The sequence below is a fragment of the Dendrobates tinctorius genome, unplaced genomic scaffold (genome assembly GCF_039654945.1).
Source record: "Dendrobates tinctorius isolate UK_male_01 unplaced genomic scaffold, ASM3965494v1 ptg000303l, whole genome shotgun sequence".
Classification (NCBI taxonomy): Eukaryota; Metazoa; Chordata; class Amphibia; order Anura; family Dendrobatidae; genus Dendrobates; species Dendrobates tinctorius.
Genome location: NW_027361970.1, coordinates 1,740,764 through 1,761,174, shown reverse-complemented (window position 1 = coordinate 1,761,174; position 20,411 = coordinate 1,740,764). Strand labels below are relative to the sequence as shown.

Below are 20,411 nucleotides of genomic sequence, written 5' to 3'. Positions count from 1 at the left end.
CCAGTCCTGACCTCTTCCTGTTCCTGGTTACCGTCCAGCCCCCTAAAGCATCCCCCGGGGAACCTAACGCCTTGCTCCATGGTTCCGGGCACGGAGCCCGGAAGGCAACTCCCCCTTGACTCCTGCGGTGCTTCACCCCCTTACAATCTCACAGAACTTTCACACCACCTATCTAATCTTACCTAATTAAGGATTCTCTCTTCAAGCTCAGTGTTTGTTTATTGAAATGTCCATGTATCACACCAGCATGTGCTCCCCACTGTATATAATTAGGTTTCTTCAAATATTTTGTTATATGTGCCTGATGAAGGGACGTGAGCAGTCCCGAAAGCTTGCTTTGTAACATCATTCACTATTATTTGTTAGCCATTAAAGGGTATCATACCCACAAGATTCCTATTTTGTTTCTCTCACTGAGAACACTTTATATATATTAATTTCCTGCTCATAACACATTAATTTCTTTGAAACTACAGCAGGCTGCTGAGCAAGTGAAACATCCCTGGAATCAGGCTCTCTGCCCCTACTTGATGCTACTCTCAGATTAAAATGCAAAAAATGTCTGACTGTTTCTCTTTAATAAAGTTAAAATTAAAACTTTCTTACCTTTTTCTTCTTTATGTCATTTTTTTGCTTCATTTAGCTAGCGTTTTTCTGTTATTTGATGTATTTGCAGTATTGTATATTATTTTTGCAATCCATTTGTTGAAAAGGATAGTTTTGGCACCAGTCGGAACCAAAACATACTTTGTAAAGCCAGTCAGTGACTATGGTTTTAAATTATTTGCAATTTTTTTTCAACTCTTTCTCATCTTGTAATATTTGTTGTCTTTTTTTGTGCTAAATTCCTCAAAGTTTCAACCATTTTCTAAATTTTGTGCAAATTAAAAAAATCATCTTTATTTTTACCTTTTCCCTATTTTGACACGCGTCATCACAAAATGTCACACATTTTGCAAAATGGTGCAAAAATTACGCTAAAATATCTGGCATGCATAAAGTTATTCTGAAGAGGGGGAGACTGGCGTACGTTTGCTACAGATTTTGCGACTTTTCAAAAAAGACGCAAATGGAAAGATTAATATGACGCAAAGAAATAGGAGAAAAACACTAAAAGAAGACAAAAGAAAACAGGCGCAAATGCAATAAAGCATCTTGCCCTATGTGTCTCCGCAGAATAGTCTGAGGTAATTTTATGCTCATTTTATGACAAATTCTGAATAGACCATTTTCCTTGTTTGGCTGAGGTGAAATTCAAGACAAATAACTAATAAAGGGGTTGTCTATTTTACTTAAAATTGTATAAAGTATTGGGGACATGATCTGGTGCCACTTACTAATATATAAGTATAACAGGTTCTCCTCCTCACAGATGGCACAGCTCTCCTGTCCCTACAATGGCGGCTGGTGGAGGAGCAGAGACCCAGACCTGTCCTAAGCCTCCTCCAATAGAACGGCACTACACATGGGAAAGCTGTTTTCCATTGGAGGAGGCTGAGGACGGATCTGGTCACATGCTCCTCCGCCAGCAGCTAGAGAACTGTGCAGCCTGAGTGGAAGGCCGCACTAACAGGCGCATTTTACAAAGTGAGTAGAAGCATTGATCAAAAAAAATACACTAAGCATATACTTTTGAAAAATGGAAGCCAATAGGCTCACCTTACACTTACAGTATATGGCAGCGACATAGCTCAGAGCTTTCCTCCCAAGGTACAGATACAGTGGTATGTAAAAGTCTGGGAACCCCTGGTCAAAATTACTGTTATTGTGAACATGAAATGATCTCTGAAAGGCCTAAAGTTAAAGATGGCACATCTCCTCTGAATTTCAGGCAATATGTATATATAGATATATATACACAAAATAAAATAAAAAAAATTACAAAAAGGAAAATGGGCGCCCCTGGAGATTTGTGCACTCAGATAACTTTGTCCAAGGTTTCATACCTTAATTAGCCTGCTAGGGTTATGGATTGTTTACATTCATCGTTAGGAAAGGCCAGGTGATGGAAATTTCCCGGCTTTATAAAAACCGTGCCTCCTCTAACATTGTGCCAAAAAGACAGCAGCCATGGGTTCTCCTAAGCAGCTGCTGCATTCTGAAAATGAAAATCCATAATAGACTACCTGAAGGTTTTTCAATGGCCCTCACAGTCCCCTGATCTGAACATCATTGAAAATCTGTGGCTAGACCTCAAAATAGCAGTGCATGCAAGACGACCCAGGAATCTCACAGGACTGGAAGAATTTTCCTAGGAAGAATACATGAAAAACACTCAAACAAGAATGGAAAGACTCTTGTCCAGCTACAAAAAGTGTTTACAAGATGTGATACTTGCAAAAGGGGGTGCTACTAGGTACTAACTATGCAGGGCGTCCAAACTTTTGCATCAGCCCTTTTTCCTTTTTGTCATTTTTAAAGTGTAAAATATGAAAAAATATGTATTTATTTTTTTTTGCCTAAAATACAGAGAAATGTGTCATCTTTCACTTTAGGACTTTTAGAGATCATTTCATCTTCAACTTGCTTAACTGTTCAGAATAACCGTAATTTTGACCAGGGGTGCCCAAATTTTTAAATAGCAATGAAGTCATGACATCATAACAAGCTTTTCACAGGTCTAAATAGAGCTGAACTCATAAAAATGCTCATTTTAATAACAGGCAGGAAAGTTTTCAAGAAAGATTATACAGCCTTTCTAGATTTTCAAAGTAAGTATACCAGCCTCATTAAGTCTAAGAGACTCATACAATAATGTATTCAGTTTTCACTGTTTTATCTGGTGACAGATCCTCTTTAAAGAGGTTGTCCATTACTTTTACATTAATGGCTTATCCTTAGGATAGGTTATCAATGTCTGATCAGCCAGGGTCCTGCACCCCCCCCTGATATCGGTGGCGGTGGACGCTGGCCATTAGTACTTATTTGCGGAGCTGGCCTTCAACTTGTAGTGACCACTGCAGGGTACTACATATCCACTTCCTATTCAAATCAATGGCAGTAACAAGCCCCTGCCGCTACAAGTAGAAGACAGCTCAAGTATTTACTACCACCGCCATCAATATCAGCTGATCGGCGGGGGTGCCAGGTGCCGGACCCCACCCAATCAGACATTGATGACCTATCAATACCTATGGAAAGGTCATCAATAAAAAAATAGTGGACAACCTCTTTAAGGAGTTATTCCCAGGAAAACGTACTGATCACTGGGGGTCCAACTGCTGAGACCTCCAGCACAGAGATGATGAATAGGGGATAATTTATCATTTTAGAAATAAATAATCCTATAAGGACCTATAGGTCATAAAACGTGAGTTTGTGGTGTCCTGCTTTTATATGACCCTTGTATGTCTAGATTCAGAATTATATTATTTTGCCCTGACTTTCACTTGAACAGACATCTTGATTTTCTCATGTCGTTCATAACATTTTTTTAAGATGTCCTTTATTGTTATTTCATTATTTTACATGAGGTTATGTTATTCGTTTTTTTATTAGGTGTCCGAATATCAAGGACAACACCATTGGAATAGAAGAGAACGGGATTTCTCTAACCTGCCGCTTTCATGTCACAGTATTTAAATTCATAGGGGATTATGATGAAGTCCATCTCCATTGTGCAGTGTCGTTGTGCGACTCTGAGAAATACTCCTGCAAAATTGTGAGTAGAAAGCTTCTATGGAAATATTACTGGTCAAAAAACACTCCTCAGACCAATCAAAGCTGACTAAATGGACCGGGGTGTAATGTACGGTGACTCTGGGGGTCTCTACACTTTTTCCAAGTAGTTATCGGGTGGGGGGGGCCTGAAGTTTGCTTGCTTTCCTCACTGTGCCAAACTTCAAGTGTAAATGTCATTATAATTTTTATTTAAAGAATCAGTAGTACACATGAAAATAAAAAACTTTGTAATATATCTTATCAGAGAAATCTGCTTCTTTCTCCTCCTGGACGGATCATTCGCTCTTAATTCATGGGTAAAATCTATGTTCAGTGGATACAGACTTTGCCATTACTGAGATAGGGGACAACATTTGGTGCTTTTTACAACTCTATGGAGAGGGGAGAAGCTAGAGGCAGAGACTGACATTCTGCGGCAGGTTCTACTGAAATGATAGCTATTGTTCTCCATAGAACTTTATGAGCACCAACTGTCATCTCCTACCTTATCTTTACCCATTATTTAAAAATGAATGATCAGTCTGGGAGTAGAAAGAAGCAGATTTCTGTGATAAGATGTGCAGGTGCTTCTCACAAAATTAGAATATCAACAAAAAGTTTATTTCTGTTCTTCAATACAAAAAGTGAAACTCATATATTATATAGAGTCATTACAAACAGAGTGATCTATTTCAAGTGTTTATTTCTGTTAATGTTGATGATTATGGCTTACAGCCAATGAAAACCCAAAAGTCATTATCTCAGTAAATTAGAATACTTTATAACAGGGTTCCCCAACTCCAGTCCTCAAGGCCCACCAACAGATCATGTTTTCAGGATTTCCTTTGTATTGCACAGGTGAAGCAATTATCACCCGAGCAATACTAAGGAAATCCTGAAAACATGATCTGTTGGTGGGCCTTGAGGACTGGAGTTGGGGAACCCTGCTTTATAATACCAGCTTGAAAAAATTATTTTAAAATCCAAAATGTTGGCCTACTGAGATGTATGTTCAGTAAATGTACTCAATACTTGGTCGGGGCTCCTTTTGCATCAATTACTGCATCAATGTGGCGTGCCATAGAGGTGATCAGCCTGTGGCACTGCTGAGGTGTTATGGAAGCCCAGGTTACTTTGATAGAAGCCTTCGGCTCGTCTGCATTGTTGGGTCTGGTGTCTCCGGTAAGAGCAGAGCAGTAAGCTCTGGTCACATGATATCACATGGTTTCCCGCTTCATGCCAGGTCCTGCTCCCACCATCGCACACAAGCGGGCATGCAGGTACCGACCTAGGCTACTGGGGTTCTCTTCATCGTTAACTGGTGCCAGCTTCTCCTGTACCATCGCAGAGAACATGCCGCTCTGCTCTCCAGCGGCCTGCAACAAGCTTGGATAACAGTTCATCACGTGACCCACCGCGTCATGCTAGGTCCTGCTCCCATCATCGCATACTAGCGGGGACGCAGGTACTGACCACGCTGACCGGGATTGCTTCACTATCAGCTGGATGCACTGTCACTCGGATCTATCCTCTTGGATATTGTACTAGGTACTCTTAACAATTAATAAGCTAGTGTTCGGACTATGTTTGATACGGAGGAACTGCCACCAAATGGGGCAGCTTCCATGTTATTTCAGTTAATTACTTCCTCACAAGCTTATTTGCTATATACAGCAAAAAGAACCCTTTTAGGACTACAACATTCTGGTGGATTTCATCTTCCACGTGCGTGTGTCTGTGTATAAGATATATTTATTTATATATATTCTTTAACTTAAAAACCTTTTTTTGAGGCATTTTTCCTAATATATGTGCTCAAGTGAAGATCTGTGATCCTGTACTATTGTAACTACCCCCTTTGTTACAACATTTTTTCTAGGTGGGGTTGACAGCTTTACACCTATTCTATACAGGTATATGGGCCTCTGAATGTACTGTAGCCAGGCCATATACGGCATTGCGGATCAAGTGCAATCATAACTCCTATCTTTCTCTGTTTTTTCCATTTTCTGCATGATTTTTTTATTTACAGCATTTCTATCAAAAGTTGGATCAAGTGCAATACCAGCTGTGGGTGATTACCATTGTGCTCTTCTTTCCAATTGGCATCTCTAGACGAGTGCAAATATCTTGGGCATTGTGCAATCTATTTTTCTTGATATATATATACATATATATTAAATTTAATAATAAACCTTTATTATTCACCCAATCCTATAGCTTAGAGAGGTTTATGTGCGCAAAATTACCTTTATTCAATTCAAATATTGAAATTCTACTCTGTATGCCCCCTACAATTTCATTAATAAATATGTTAAAAAGAAGCGGGCCCAATACTGTTCCCTGTGGTGCCCCACTGCTATCCGTGACCCAGTCCAAGTGTGTTCCATTAATAACCACCCTTTGCTTTCTATCCATGAGTCAGCTCTTTACCCACTTACACATATTTTCCCCTATCTCCATTGTTCTCATTTTATGTATCAACCTATTGAGTGGCACCATATCAAAAGCTTTTGAAAAGTCCATGTCCACCACGTCCACTGCATTTCCTTTGTCCAGTTCGGAACTTACCTCTTCATAAAAGCTTATCAGATTAGTCTGACAGGAATGGTCCCTCGTAAACCCATGCTGATATTGGGTCATGAGGTTATTCTTCTTCAGATACCCCAGTGTAGTATCACTTAGAAAACCCTCCAGGATTTTACCCAGGAGCGGACATATCATTGGTGCAACCTGTGCGGCCGCACAGGGGCCCATTTCTATCTCGAAAGCAAGTGTAATTTTGCATTTTTAGGAGCTCTTGGTCTGGAAAGGGCCCGTATATTGTTCTTGCACTGGGGCCCTTATCTGTCAGTGTCCACCAGTAATTTTACCCACAGTAGAGGTTAAGCTCACTGGCCTATAATTTCCAAGTTCAGTTTTTGTCCCCTTTTTGAATATTGGCACCACATTTGCTATACGCCAGTCCTGTGGTACAGACCCTGTTATTGCGGAATCTTTAAGATTAAAAATAATGGTCTATCTATGACTGTGCTTAATTGCTACCGTACTTTCGGGTGTATCCCATCCGGGCCCAGGGATTTGTCAATTTTAGTGATTTTTAGATGCAAGTGACATTTAATGGAGATTTTTTTTTTTATCACTGATCATGTTATCTATGATGGGATTTTCTTGTGTAAATACTGTTGAAAAAAAGTCATTTAGCATATTGGCTTTTTCCACATCCTCATCCTCATTCACCATTTCACCCAGACTATTATTAAGGGGACCAACACTATCATGTTTTAGTTTCTTACTATATATGTAGTTAAAGAATATTTTGGGATTATTTTTACTTTCTCTGGCAATGAGTCTCTCTGTCTCAATCTTTGCTGTCATGATTTACTTTTTACAGAATTGATTTAATTTTCTGTATTTATTTAATGCCTCATCACTACTTACTTGCTTTAATTCTCTAAATGCTTTCTTTTTGTCACTTATTGCTCCCCTTACAGCTCTACTTAGACATAGTGGTTTCCTCCTATTTCTAGCATGTTTATTCCCATACGGTATATATTGTGCACAGGTCCTATTCAGGATGCTAATAAACGTCTACCTTTTTCTTTGTGTATTCTTATGTCTCAGGATATCGTCCCAGTTAATTGATCATCTCTCATCCGATGGAATTTTGCTTTCCTGAAGTTTAGTGTCCTTGTAACCCCTCTACTACACATCTTATTAAAGGACACATGAAAACGTATTATTTTGTGATTACTATTACCCAGGGGCGGGATTCAAATTTTTTACAACAGGTTCTGTGTTTGTGTAGGAAAACCACACCTATTTTTTTAAGCCACACCCATTTACACACATGCGGCTTCATGCGTCACTGATAACGCGCTGATCCATTCTCGCCATCCTTCACATGCTAATGAGAGGGAGAACCAAATAAAATTTTGTTTGTCATGATTTGGTATGACGACCTGATCTGTAAGGAAGGACAGGAGGCCACAAGCGTCACTGACCACATAACCAGTCAGAGAGCAGCTCTCATCTCTAAATCCACACTGGGAAAATAAAAGCTGAGCTCTCATTGATTTTACATGACTACAGATTGTCACCAGACCAGCATATAAATACACTATATACACAGGAGCCTCATCCATGACCACAGTGGCCCCTGTCTACACCGGTAGACACACTGACACATACACTGTGAGTCTGTGACACTGGTGAGGTGACCCGCACTCTGCTTTCCTGATTACTGTGGCCTAGCTATGGCCCAGGAGGCCTATCCTTGCACTGGGAAGAGGATGCGTGCAATCCAACAGCGCACACTGATGATGTAACCGGTGAGGTCCGTAACCATCCAGCTCTGCCAGGCTAGAAGGCGTGGTTATGCTAGTTTAAGGGACGTCACCGTCACATCCAGGCTTATGTGTGGGCCGTGGGCGGAGTAGTCAGTACTGATGTGGCCAGCATGAGGGAGACTGAGAGAAGTTAATGGCAGTACCCAAAGGCGGACACTGACAGCTTGGGGCCCCTGTGCAAGAAATGTGTCTATGCCCCTCTCCTTTTATGGAGTCAAAGCTACATGTGTATATATATATATATATATATATATATATATATATATATATATATATATATATGTATTATATAGTCACACACACATACATGTATATATATTACATAGTCTCCTTTATTATGTATATTGATATCCCTTAAACAGTGCACTCTCTTTTTATGTACAGTAATATCCCTTACATATTGGATTATATAGAGCCCTGTTTTTTATTACATACCATCCTGTCTTTTTAGCTGTATAATGCAATGATGGCTGATGGGGCGTGGGAAAGCTTCCTTTCTAATGGAGGAGCTGATGGACTGGTAGTCTGGTCACTGGCTCCTCGATCAGCAGTCATTTTATATCTAAAAAGAGAGGGGACTACGTAATAAAAGAAGGTGCTATGAATAACAAAATTAACAAGAATACACTATGTAAGAGACAGCACTATACATAACAGCAGAGGAAGCTATATAAGGGACGGCACCATATATAACTAGAGAGGACGGTACGTAATAAGGGACGGTGTTACATAATAAAGGAGGAAACTATGTATCTAAGGATGGTATTATCCAGAAATAGTGAGTACACTATATGCTAAGGGACTGTGTTAGACATAGTGAGTACACTATATACTAAGGGACTGTGTTAAACATAAAAAGCAATAATGTCTTCCTCCACCTTCCCCTGTTCCTAAGGCCATTATAAGTCCCCCTTCCTCCCATCCCAATCCCCCACACCCCTCATTGTCCTCCTCCCCCCTCATCCCATTATTGTCCTCTTCCCCACCCCATCATTGCCCTCTTCACCACCTCCATCATTTTCTTCTCCCCCACCACTATCTTTGCTTTCTCCCCCACCACTCCCATCATTGCCCATACCCCCACCTCCATCATTTCCTCCTCCTCCACTACCCCCAATTATTGCCCTTTCCACCACCACCATCATTGCATTCTCCCCCACCACCCCATCATCATTTCTTTTTCCCCCACCACCCCATCATTTCCCTTTCCACTACCTCCATCTTTGCTCTCTCCATCACCCCCATCATTTCCTTCTCCCCATCACCCCCATCATTGCTTTCTCCCCATCACCCCCATCATTGCCTTCTCCCCATCACCCCCATCATTGCTTTCTCCCCATCACCCCCATCATTGCCTTCTCCCCATCACTCCCATCACTGCCTTCTCCCCATCACTCCCATCACTGCCTTCTCCCCATCACTCCCATCATTGCATTCTCCCCCACCACCCCATCATCATTTCTTTTTCCCCCACCACCCCATCATTTCCCTTTCCACTACCTCCATCTTTGCTCTCTCCATCACCCCCATCATTGCCTTCTCCCCATCACCCCCATCATTGCTTTCTCCCCATCACCCCCATCATTGCCTTCTCTCCATCACCCCCATCATTGCTTTCTCCCCATCACCCTCATCATTGCCTTCTCCCCATCACTCCCATCACTGCCTTCTCCCCATCACTCCCATCATTGACTTCTCACAATTACTCCCATCATTGCATTCTCCCCCACCACCCCATCATCATTTCTTTTTCCCCCACCACCCCATCATTTCCCTTTCCACTACCTCCATCTTTGCTCTCTCCATCACCCCCATCATTGCCTTCTCCCCATCACCCCCATCATTGCTTTCTCCCCATCACCCCCATCATTGCCTTCTCCCCATCACTCCCATCTCCCCATCACTCCCATTATTGACTTCTCACAATTACTCCCATCATTGCCTTCTCCATCACCCCATCATTGCCTTTTCCCCATCACCCCTAATATTGCCTCCTCCCCCATCACCCCATCATTGCCTTCTCTCCATCACCCCCATCATGGCCTTCTGCCCATCACCCCAACATGGCCTTCTCCCCATCACCCCATCATGACCTTCTCCTCCCCCTACACACACACACACATACTACATACACACACACACATACACACACACACAGAGCAGTGACAACATCTCACCTGTCCGCAGCAAGCATCACCGCCTCCGCCCTCCGGCTGCTTCCTCTCTCTGGCACAGCAGCCGCACCGCTGATTGATGAGACGTCATTCAGCGGCGCTGCTCTCTGTGTCAGACAGAGACAGCAAGCGCAGGCACAGGGCAGGAAGCAGGACGGATCCTTGCAGCTCTGCTCCTGCTATTTTCTCTTGCAGGCTGCGGAGCAGCTGGGATCGCTCCCTGCCCGCTGCACATGAGGGCAATCTGGCCAGGGGCCCCCCAGAGCCTCGGGCCCAGAGAAACTGGCCAGATTACCCTCATCATTAGCCGCCCTGCAGGGGCCCCCTGGAGCCTCTGGGCCCCAGTGCTGTCACACCACTTGAACCAGCGCTATGTCTGCCCATGGTAGTACCAGAACGCAGCTCTGAATCTCCCCGGTTCAGGGAACCAGCTGCTTTTTTAACAAGCGGTTCCATCGAACCAGGGATAACCGGCCGAATCCCACCCCTGGTTATAGGGTCATAGCTAGACATGGTTATAGGGCTACAAGAAGACATGGTTATGGGGGCATCGCTAGACATGGTTACGAGGTCTATCACTGGATGAACATGGTTATGGGGCATCTCTAGATATGGTTATAGTTATACAAGAAGTCATGGTTATGGGGTCCATCACTGGATGGGCATGGTTACAGGGCATCGCTAGACATGGTTATGGGGTCCATCACATGGTTACAGGGCGGGGGGCATTCCTTGCCAAGTTTATGGGGACATAATTAGACCTTGTTATGCAGCATCACTAGAGAGCAGTGACGACCCTGCAGTAGGTGTATCAGTGGCTGTCACCCAGCATTCCCAGTGCCCAGTCCCAGGTGAGCTTTCCTGTCTGCAGAGCAGAGGCCATGCTCGGCTCTGCTACATCTCACACTTCACACCGCTCTGACTGAGACCCACTCCCAGCTGTAAGTAACACGTGGCTCCCAGCAAGTCCTTTCATGCAGACAGCCGTGATGGAGGGTGGAGAGAGTGGGGAGGAAGGAGTGTGTCTATTACTATACCAACACATTGCAGGCTGCAGCCCCAGTGTCACACACAGCACACGTCCAGCTCAGGTTCTCGCAGCTTGCACCGCACACAGCCCACCACTATACATTCTCTCCCGGTGCAAGTCTCGGTCTCTCACCTCCCGCAGCCGCCGGACAGGTGGAGGCTGAAGCGGTGATGCGGTCAGAGATCAGTCCGGGCTGTATTGGCCGTGCCGCAGGTATCAGTGCGCGGTATCTGGCGGGGTGCAGGCTGGGAAGCAGAGCCCCGCTCCGTGGTGTTGTTGTTGCACACTGCATAAGTAGTACCGGATCGCAGCTCTGAATCTCCCCGGTTTGGGGAACCGGCTGCTTTTTTAACAAGCGGTTCCATCGAACCGGGGAGAAGCGGCCGAATCCCACCCCTTCTATTACCCAAGTGACCCTCAACCATTATATTTGATATGCAGTCTGGCCTGTTGGTTAATATTAGGCCTAGCAGTGCCCCCCTCTTGTTGGGTCCTGAACCAGTTGTGAAAGGTAATTGTGTGGCGCCCCTGAGGGTTCAGTCGCCACAGAGGTACTGCACCTCCTCCTGAGGTGTGGTACTCCACTATCCAGGTAAGGTGGAGACACCTGACCACGCTCCAACACCTGCACCCCACACCACAAAGTAGTGTAGCAAAGCACCTTCGGCGGCTTCCTGCTTGGAGTGTAGCATAGCACCCCTTGGTGGCTCCCTACTTGGAACACGAAACGTGCTGGGAGATGGGTGGAGCTTTGTTCACATAAAAGAGCGGGAAGAGTTGAGTCAGTCAGTCTTTCATTCAGTCAGTGAGTGAGGATGTAGAACAACAGAGTGTGAGAAAGAGAAGATCCCTGGGAGAGGGATGGAAGAAGGAAGTGCTGCAGCAGGCCACAGTGATCTGGGTCTGCTGGCACAGGAAAGAGACAGAGAAAGGAAGCTTGATTCTCTATTGGGAAGAAGGATTAGCACGGAATGTAAGTAGAATAAGAGAACAAGGACCAGGGTTAGAGGAGAACCCTTTTCAAGTTCTAAGCTCAAGGCCGGGGTCCGGTCCCCGAGGTTGTACGGATACTAATGGTCCTGCAGCAGACACCGGAGGAATAGAATTAGTGACCACTTTATTCCCACACAAGACTTGGGGGCACAACAGCAACATATTAGTGAGCCGGGACTTAGTAGCAAGGAATCCCCGAAGCAGGCTACAGCTGTCTGCCGTACAAGTAGAGTTCATAGGAACATCTGACAGGAGGAACTCCAGTGTAACTCAGTACTAGGAGTACTTCATTCAAAGGCGCTATAAGAGGAGACGTTCAGAAAAGACACATATGTTGGCGGAGTGTTGGAAAGGAGTACTTCATCTTGCCTGGAAGTTTGCTGAGCTCCTGACCCGGAGGACACGGCACGGATGCGGGCACCTGTACCTGCAACAGACTGTGAGTAAAGCTTTGGAACTACATGCCCTGGTGTCCTCCACTTACTCCTGCAACAACCTGCCCAGCATGGCTACATCCCTTGTGCCTGACACTACACCATCTAAGTGTCACTCCACCTACACTGCCCTGGGACTACAGCACTGCCTGTGGAGGGCTATAACATCACTGCTGCACCACATCATCTGTCCCAGAGGATCTGTCTGCAGCGTCGGCTTACATCTCTATTGCCGAACACCACGGGTGGCGTCACGAATCACTCATCATCAGCACACTGAACATTCCCCCTTTACAATGGGCGCCACGGGCCGGGTCCCAGCTGCCGTGACATCTCCCATTGAAGCTCATCGGGCCCGGTACCGAGTACCCCACAGCCCTGGGTGTGAGGGCGTCCCAATTGTCTCTCATAGTTGTCAAAAACCTATTACCTTTGCTGGAACTGCAGGTTTCTGTTCCCCAATGTATTTCAAGGTAGTTGAAGTCCCCCATAATAATGTCCTTGAGTCGCTGCTTCATACTTTTGCTTTACAAGGATATTCTCCGTTGCTTCCATTATTTTTGGAGACTTATAACAAACCCCTATCAGTAATTTATTATTTTTCCGCCCTCCCCTTATCTCCACCCACAGGTACTCTACATTTTCATTAGATTCACATATATTATCACACAGGATGAGTTTTAAGGATGATTTTACATATAAACACACACCTCCCCCTCGCTTATTTGTATGGTAATTTCTGAACAGACTTTAGCCCTATAAATTAAATGCCCAGTCATGGCTCTCGTCCAGCCATGTCTCAGATATCCCCACCATGTCATAATTATGCTCCAACAAAATTAATTCTAATTCCTTTATTTTGTTGGCGAGGCTTCTGGCATTAGTATACATGCACTTTATGTATCTCTCTGTACCTCTATTCTTTCTTAAATTATTAACTGTTTTAATCCCATCCCCCATGCCACCCCCACCCCGAATTTCATTACTTGTGCCCTGGTCACTATCTGCACTGTCTTCCCCGCCTATAAAATGATTGCCCTCCCCCCAGTTCCTAGTTTAAACACTCCTCCAACCTTCTAGCCATTCTCTCCCCAGTACAGCTGCACCCTCCCCATTGAGATGCAGTCCGTCCCTAGCGTAGAACCTGTAGCCAACTGAGAAGTTGACCCAGTTCTGCAGGAACCCAAACCCCTCCTTCCTACACCAATTCTTGAGCCACTTATTAACCTCCCTATTCTCCCATTGCCTCTCTTGTGTGGCACGTGGTACACACAGTATTTCAGAAAATACCACCTTGGAGGTCCTTGCTTTAAGCTTACAGCCTAATTCCCTGAAATCATTGAGTCCCCCACTTCCTGCACCTGTCTGGCCTGCCCTGCTCTCCTATTTCCCCCCTTACTAGAGCAGACACTCCTCCGGCTTTCAGAGGACATGCCTTGCTGCAGCAGTGCTACTCCTGCACTAACATTCCCCTCATCTGCCAACTTAGCAAACTTATTGGGGTGTGCCAGATCAGGACTAGCCTCCCTGGTGCTCTTCCCTCTACCCCACCTTCTAACTGTCACCCAGCTAGCTACCTCACTGTCCTGCTGCTCCAACCTAGCATCCCCCCTTAATCTGTCCCATTGAAGACTCCTTTCCATATTGTCTATGGATCTCAGTGTTGCCAGCTGCACATTTAGATCCAGTATCTGGGCTTCCAAATGCACAACGTGCTCACATCTCACACAGCAGTTAGCACTCTCGACTGGCTGTTCAAGGATTGCATACATGTGGCAAGATATACACTGGATGGCATTGGCAATAGTGGAGCACATTCCTAATGGGGATTGCACAAGACAGAAAAGATAAGTAAAAAGAAATGCAAAGTATTCGTAAAATACAAATAGCAATTCAGTAATTCCTCCCTTGGAAACTCCCTGAATCCAAAGTCACTGAATCACAAGTCAGACACTTACCACTGTTCGCACTTACGCTCTGGTCACACTCAGCTCGCTCACACTCGCTCAGGCAGAAGATTTAAAGAGATTTCAATTCACCCTGCAGCTCAATGCACTTCCAAAACGGACATTTTGATAATCTTTTATTGTATTGTTTGATGGAGTTGGGGCAAACAAAATAAAAAAAAACACAATTCTGGCATATTGATGTTTTCACTTTATGGCTTTTATTGTACAGGTTAATTAATTTTATATTTTCCTAGACTAGATAGATACCCGGCGCTGTGATACCAAATATGGTTTTCTTATTTCTAGATTTTTCAAGGGGTAAAAGGGAGGTGATTTAGAATTTTTATATATTTTTATTTTATACTTTTAAGAACACTATTTTAGGTTTACTTTTAAGTCCCCTTGGGGGACTAGAATCTGATCGTTTGTACTATATATACTACAATACCATAGTATTGCAGTGTATAGCTAAAATCAGTCTCCTGTGGAGCCCAGCAGGCTATCAATTACACAACGTCACCCGTTTGATAAAATTGTATAATCACCGGTTATTACTGGATTCCTGCATATGTTCTCACTACCTATTAAGCTATGTGCCCACATTGCATTTTTTATGCGTTTCCGCTGCATTTTTGCCGCAGCGGAAGCGCTTAAAAAAAACGCTTATAAAACGCACCCCCCATGCAATCCTATGGGATTCCGCAGTTGCTGTGCCCATGCTGCGGATTTTACCGCTGCAGAATCACATAGCGGTACAATCCGAAGCATGTACATTATTTCTGAGGAATCGCAGCGATTCCGCCACCATAGTATTGCATTGAAACGCTCACTTTACGCATGTGGCTATGCCCACCATGCGTAAAGTGAGCGCTTCATGTGGGGATGGTACCCAGGGTCAGAAGGAGAGGAGACTCTCCTCCATGCCCTGGGTACCATACTCCTGTAAAAAATAGAATTAAATAAAAAATAGGGATATACTCAACTTTTTTTATTATTTTTAACATATTACCTTTTACTACTGATGCTGCATAGGCAGCATCAATAGTAAAAAGTTGGTCACACTTGTCAAGCACTATGCTTGACGAGTGTGACCAACCTGTCAGTCACTTTTCCAAGCGATGCTTCAAATCGCTTGGAAAGCGCAAGCATTCTGCAAGCTAAAAACCCTTGCAAGATGCTTGTGTTTTGCAGTAAAATGCATGCGAATTTCACATGTGTTTTACCCGCGGCAGGGAGTTGCGGAAATGCTGCAGACCATCCTTTGCTTTACCGCTCTCTAGAAGCCCCAAAGAAGCAAAAAGGCAATCCATATGTACAGTATAGTAAATTAATGTGTGATTCCACTTAAAATGTAACTATTATATGTTTTATTCATTTTTTACTAATACAATCCAGCATTGGAGTGGAACCACAAGATTTTTTCTAATTCCCCTACTACCTACTATGCTATGCAATAACAAAGAAAGGAGCTTTTAGATAAAAAAAATGTATTAGATTTACATGTGTAAACAATTATTTAATAAACCAAAAACATAGATGACAAAAGCCAGAACATTGGCAACTGAGAGCTGCATGTTGCAATAGAAGATAATTACAATTGAGGTCAATATTTTAAACTCCAAATAATAGTCACAATTGTCAGAACCTACATTTTATAGATATAAACACACTTGTACCCATCTATTCTCATGCACATGACAAAAATACTCTTACCCATAATCTGATACACAATGCAGAGTTACCACAGACGCATATTCCCCAATGTGTGTTTCGCATGGTCTCGCTTCCTCATGGAGTATCAAGAAATAATGTCTAATTCCCCTACTATGTACTTATTCAAATGTATAAATGCTCATGTAATTCTATATTTTTACACTTTGGCAGAATTGTCCACAGAATTCCAGGAGTGCCAGTGATCATGTGCAAGACTCCAAAGAGCAAATCATTTCTGTTGGCCCGATTAGAAGAAAACGTTAGTATTTTCTATTTTTGCTTTTCACTCTGTGCTGCTTTGCTATTATATTTCTTTAATTTTCTTATGCAGAATACAGATGTGTAATAAGTTTGTACTTAGCACTAAACAAATCTAGACGAGAGTATTTTGTGGTGCATCCAGCTATAAGAAAAGAGTTGAGCTGTCTTTGTTTCCTTATTTCTGTTGGATGTCAATGTAGGACTTGCACAGGATTCATTCATATTGCTTCACACTCCAGGACAGTCTACAAACTAGATATCCTACTTTACTCGCACACACTATGTAAGCGAAACCATGGCATATTGATGTCATAAAGTTATATGAGTAAACTCGTATCTCTTATTAATCTCTTAGGTTTGGACTGGTGTGAGGAAAATGGAGGGTGTGAGCAAATCTGTACAAGTAGACTGGATGGACCAATTTGTAGTTGCGTTACCGGGACCCTTCAGGAAGATGGAAGAAGTTGCCGTGGTAAGGCAAATCCTTGCTAACTATGAAAGAAACAATTTACCAGGGTTTTGTAAAGAAAAAAATCTGTTTTAGCAACATCTTAGACTTCTTTGATATCTGCACCGTAATAACCTGCCCAGGTTCGGTCATTTATGACAGAAAGCATGCCTCAGAGGAATCTGGTGGATCCCACTGGGAGTCCATGCACAGTAGTATCAGTCATATAACTGATCTGTCTATGCATTATTGTTTTTGTGATAAATGGAAACCATAACACAAATGTGAACATAACCTTATCTATACAATATTTAGTAGTATTCAGTGTCGGGTCATTTTCATAGAATTCTTTACATTGAAATGCATGAGCATTGTCTGTTCTTGAAATAATCAATCAATAGACTAAATACCATACAGACAGCTGCAATGTGGCCCATTGAAAAAAGACAGGACCCAGATGAGGCCAGCCTCCACCCACGGCTTCATGTGGAGTGTAAACATGATCACCGTTTCCCCTTTTCTCAGACTTCACATTTTTAGGAAGATCAAAGACATGTTACATAGCATGAAAAGGAATGGCATGACCAGATGCCTCAGATCCTCACTGTTATCATCAGGACATAAGTCATTTAAAATGCTTTAGTGTGAAGACAGATTTATCCCATTAATGACCAGAGGTAGTTTTGCGTTTTCGTTTTCAATCAATATGGCCATGTGAGAGCTTGTTTTTTGTGGGATGAGTTGTACTTGTGAAAGACCTCATTGGTTTTATAAAGTTGCGTACTCCAAAAAGGGGAAAAAGAAATCCTAGTGCGGTGAAATTGCAAATAAGTGCAATCCCACACTTGTTTTTTGTTTGGCTATTTTACTAGGTTCACTTAATGCTAAAACTGACCTCCCATTATGATTCTCCAGGACGTTATGAGCTCATAGACACCAAACATGTCTGAGTTCTTTTATATCTAAGTGGTGAAAAAAATATTCCAAACTTTGTTCAAAAAAGAAAAAAAATGCACCATTTTCCGATACCCATAGAGTCTGCATTTTATGTGTTTGGTGACAGCTTATTTTTTGCGTGGCGAGCTGATGTTTTTATTGATTCTATTTTGGTGCAGATACAATCTTTTGATCGCCAGTTATTGCATTTTAATGCAATGTCACGGCGACCAAAAAAACGTAATTCTGGCGTTTTTACTTTTTTCTGATTACGCCGTTTATTGATTAGGATAATTCTTTTTTCATTGATAGATCAGGCGATTCTGAATGCGGCGATACCAAATATGTGTATGTTTGATTTTTTTATTGTTTTATTTTGAATGGGGCAAAAGGGGGGTGATTTGAACTTTCATACTTTTATATTTTTAAAAACATTTTTTTTTACTTTTGGCATGCTTCAATAGTCTCCGTGGGAGACTAGAAGCTGGCAAAACCCGATCAGCTCTGCTACATACAGTTGATGATCAGATCGCCTCTATGTAGCAGAATACCTCATTTGCTATGAGCACCGACCACCAAGCGGTGCTCATAACAATCCGGCAGACCTCTAGTTGTCATGCCAACCCATCAGTGACCCGCGATCACATGACAGGGGCACCGATGGGCGGATTTCCGGCGCGATTGCTGGAAGCGCATGTTAAATGCCGCTGTCAAGCTGTCATGGATCATGTGGGCACCGCTGGAGCCCACATCAAAGGGAGTAAGTTCAACAAATTTACGCCCTATGTCGGAAAGGGGTTAAGAAATCTTTGATGCGTCAATTTATATGAAAATATGTTGGTAATGATTTTTCCCAACATATTGCACTTTTGTATGAAAAACAGATTTTTCACGAGAAGTTCAAAGAACGGGGAATATTAGTGTGAATCAGTTTGTACGGATCAGTCACAACAGTGGTCTGTAGTCATTGGATGGGAGCAGAAGAGCCGCTTCTTACCCCACACCATCTGCAGCTCTACTTTTGATTAGCCAACCTGGTGCGGTCATTGTTGTAGCGTGATGCATATGTGACGTCACAGCGGGCCAGTAAATAGAAAAAAAGAGCTGCCCCCATTAAGTGAGTACCGACCACTAGTCAATGGGAAATAAAAGTCGGCATTGAGCGGATGACATTCATCCACTCAATGCCAACTTTTATTCCCCATTGACTTGCATTGGGGTTGGGTTTCGGACGAAACTCCAACTTTTTTTCCCCTAGTCGGACCAGTTTCATCTGAAACAAATTTTGTTTCATGAAACCCGATCCGACCAAAGTTGCTCAATTCTAACGACCACCATCGTGGTCAATGGTCTTGGGACATGTGAGTTGCTTCACTAAATCGACAATAATAGTACAAAGCATGAAATATTTATGCTGTAAAAAAATCTTGATTGTTAAAAGACAAGTAAGAAAATGCATGTGTATATATACAATACACTGCTAAAAAACAGGGGAACACTTAAATCACACACGTCCACTCTGATGAACAATATTTACATTGAAAATCTTTACTGATAGAAATTGTTTCATTTGTTACGAAGAAAATTAAATTTCAACAGTTAATGGAAACTGATTGTTGGCTGGATTCCAAATCACCCAAAAATCTAAGTAAAACAATTTTAATGACAGATCCAATTTGTGTGAGTTTTATAATAACCACAGGCGCTAAGATTGCAGCCATAGAGGTCGCAACCAGGTCCGCACAGGTAGAGGGCCCACTGATGCCTGCAGAAACTTCAACTGGATGTGCGTCCTCGGACCCACATTTAGTTGAAGTGTATTGCGGCATAGGGAACTCACCGGCTGCATGCTCTCCAATACCCACTGCTGGCCAATCAGAGGCCAACAGCTGATGCTGACGTACATGTGACTGGTTTGGGTATTGCTGTGTTCAGGAGAAATTTTGTAACAAATAGTGAGGTCTATTTTCTCCTATTACTCTTTGTGAAAACAAAAAATTGAAGCTAAAATAATACTTTAATGAAAAAAATAAAATGTTAAAATTTTTCATTTCACATTGTGTTAATTCCTGTAACACACCTAAAGGTTAAACAAACTTCTGGAATGCGTTTTTTTTACTAATTGAGGGGTACAGTTCTTAAATAGAGGTCTTGTTAAGGTTTTTTTACATAGACATTTTAAAAGTAATGTGTTCCATAAAAAAATGATTTTTTACATTTAAAAAAAAAAATGAAAATTTGGGACTAAACTTTAAAGCCTTCTAACATTTTAACAAAACAAAGGACGTTTCAGAAATCATCCTGACGTAAACACATATGGCAAACATTAATTATTAGCTATTCAATTGGCATATAACTATCTGACTTGAGAGCATAAAAATTCAAAGTTTAGTTTTGAAACAATAATTTTTTTCTGTATTTTCATCATTCTTGATATTTTCATAGCTATACACAAATCGTACTG

The 20,411-nt window shown here is 42.6% G+C and overlaps 1 protein-coding gene across 1 annotated transcript in view; it reads left to right on the top strand.

The window, feature by feature from the left end:
* TECTA (tectorin alpha) overlaps window positions 1–20,411 on the top strand; it is a 244,087-nt gene that overhangs the window by 196,250 nt on the left and 27,426 nt on the right. Inside the window, exons 20-22 of the mRNA XM_073560719.1 lie at window positions 3,499–3,661; window positions 16,474–16,561; window positions 16,919–17,035. Coding sequence (XP_073416820.1) covers window positions 3,499–3,661; window positions 16,474–16,561; window positions 16,919–17,035 — 368 coding nt within the window. The remainder of the gene's footprint in view (window positions 1–3,498; window positions 3,662–16,473; window positions 16,562–16,918; window positions 17,036–20,411) is intronic.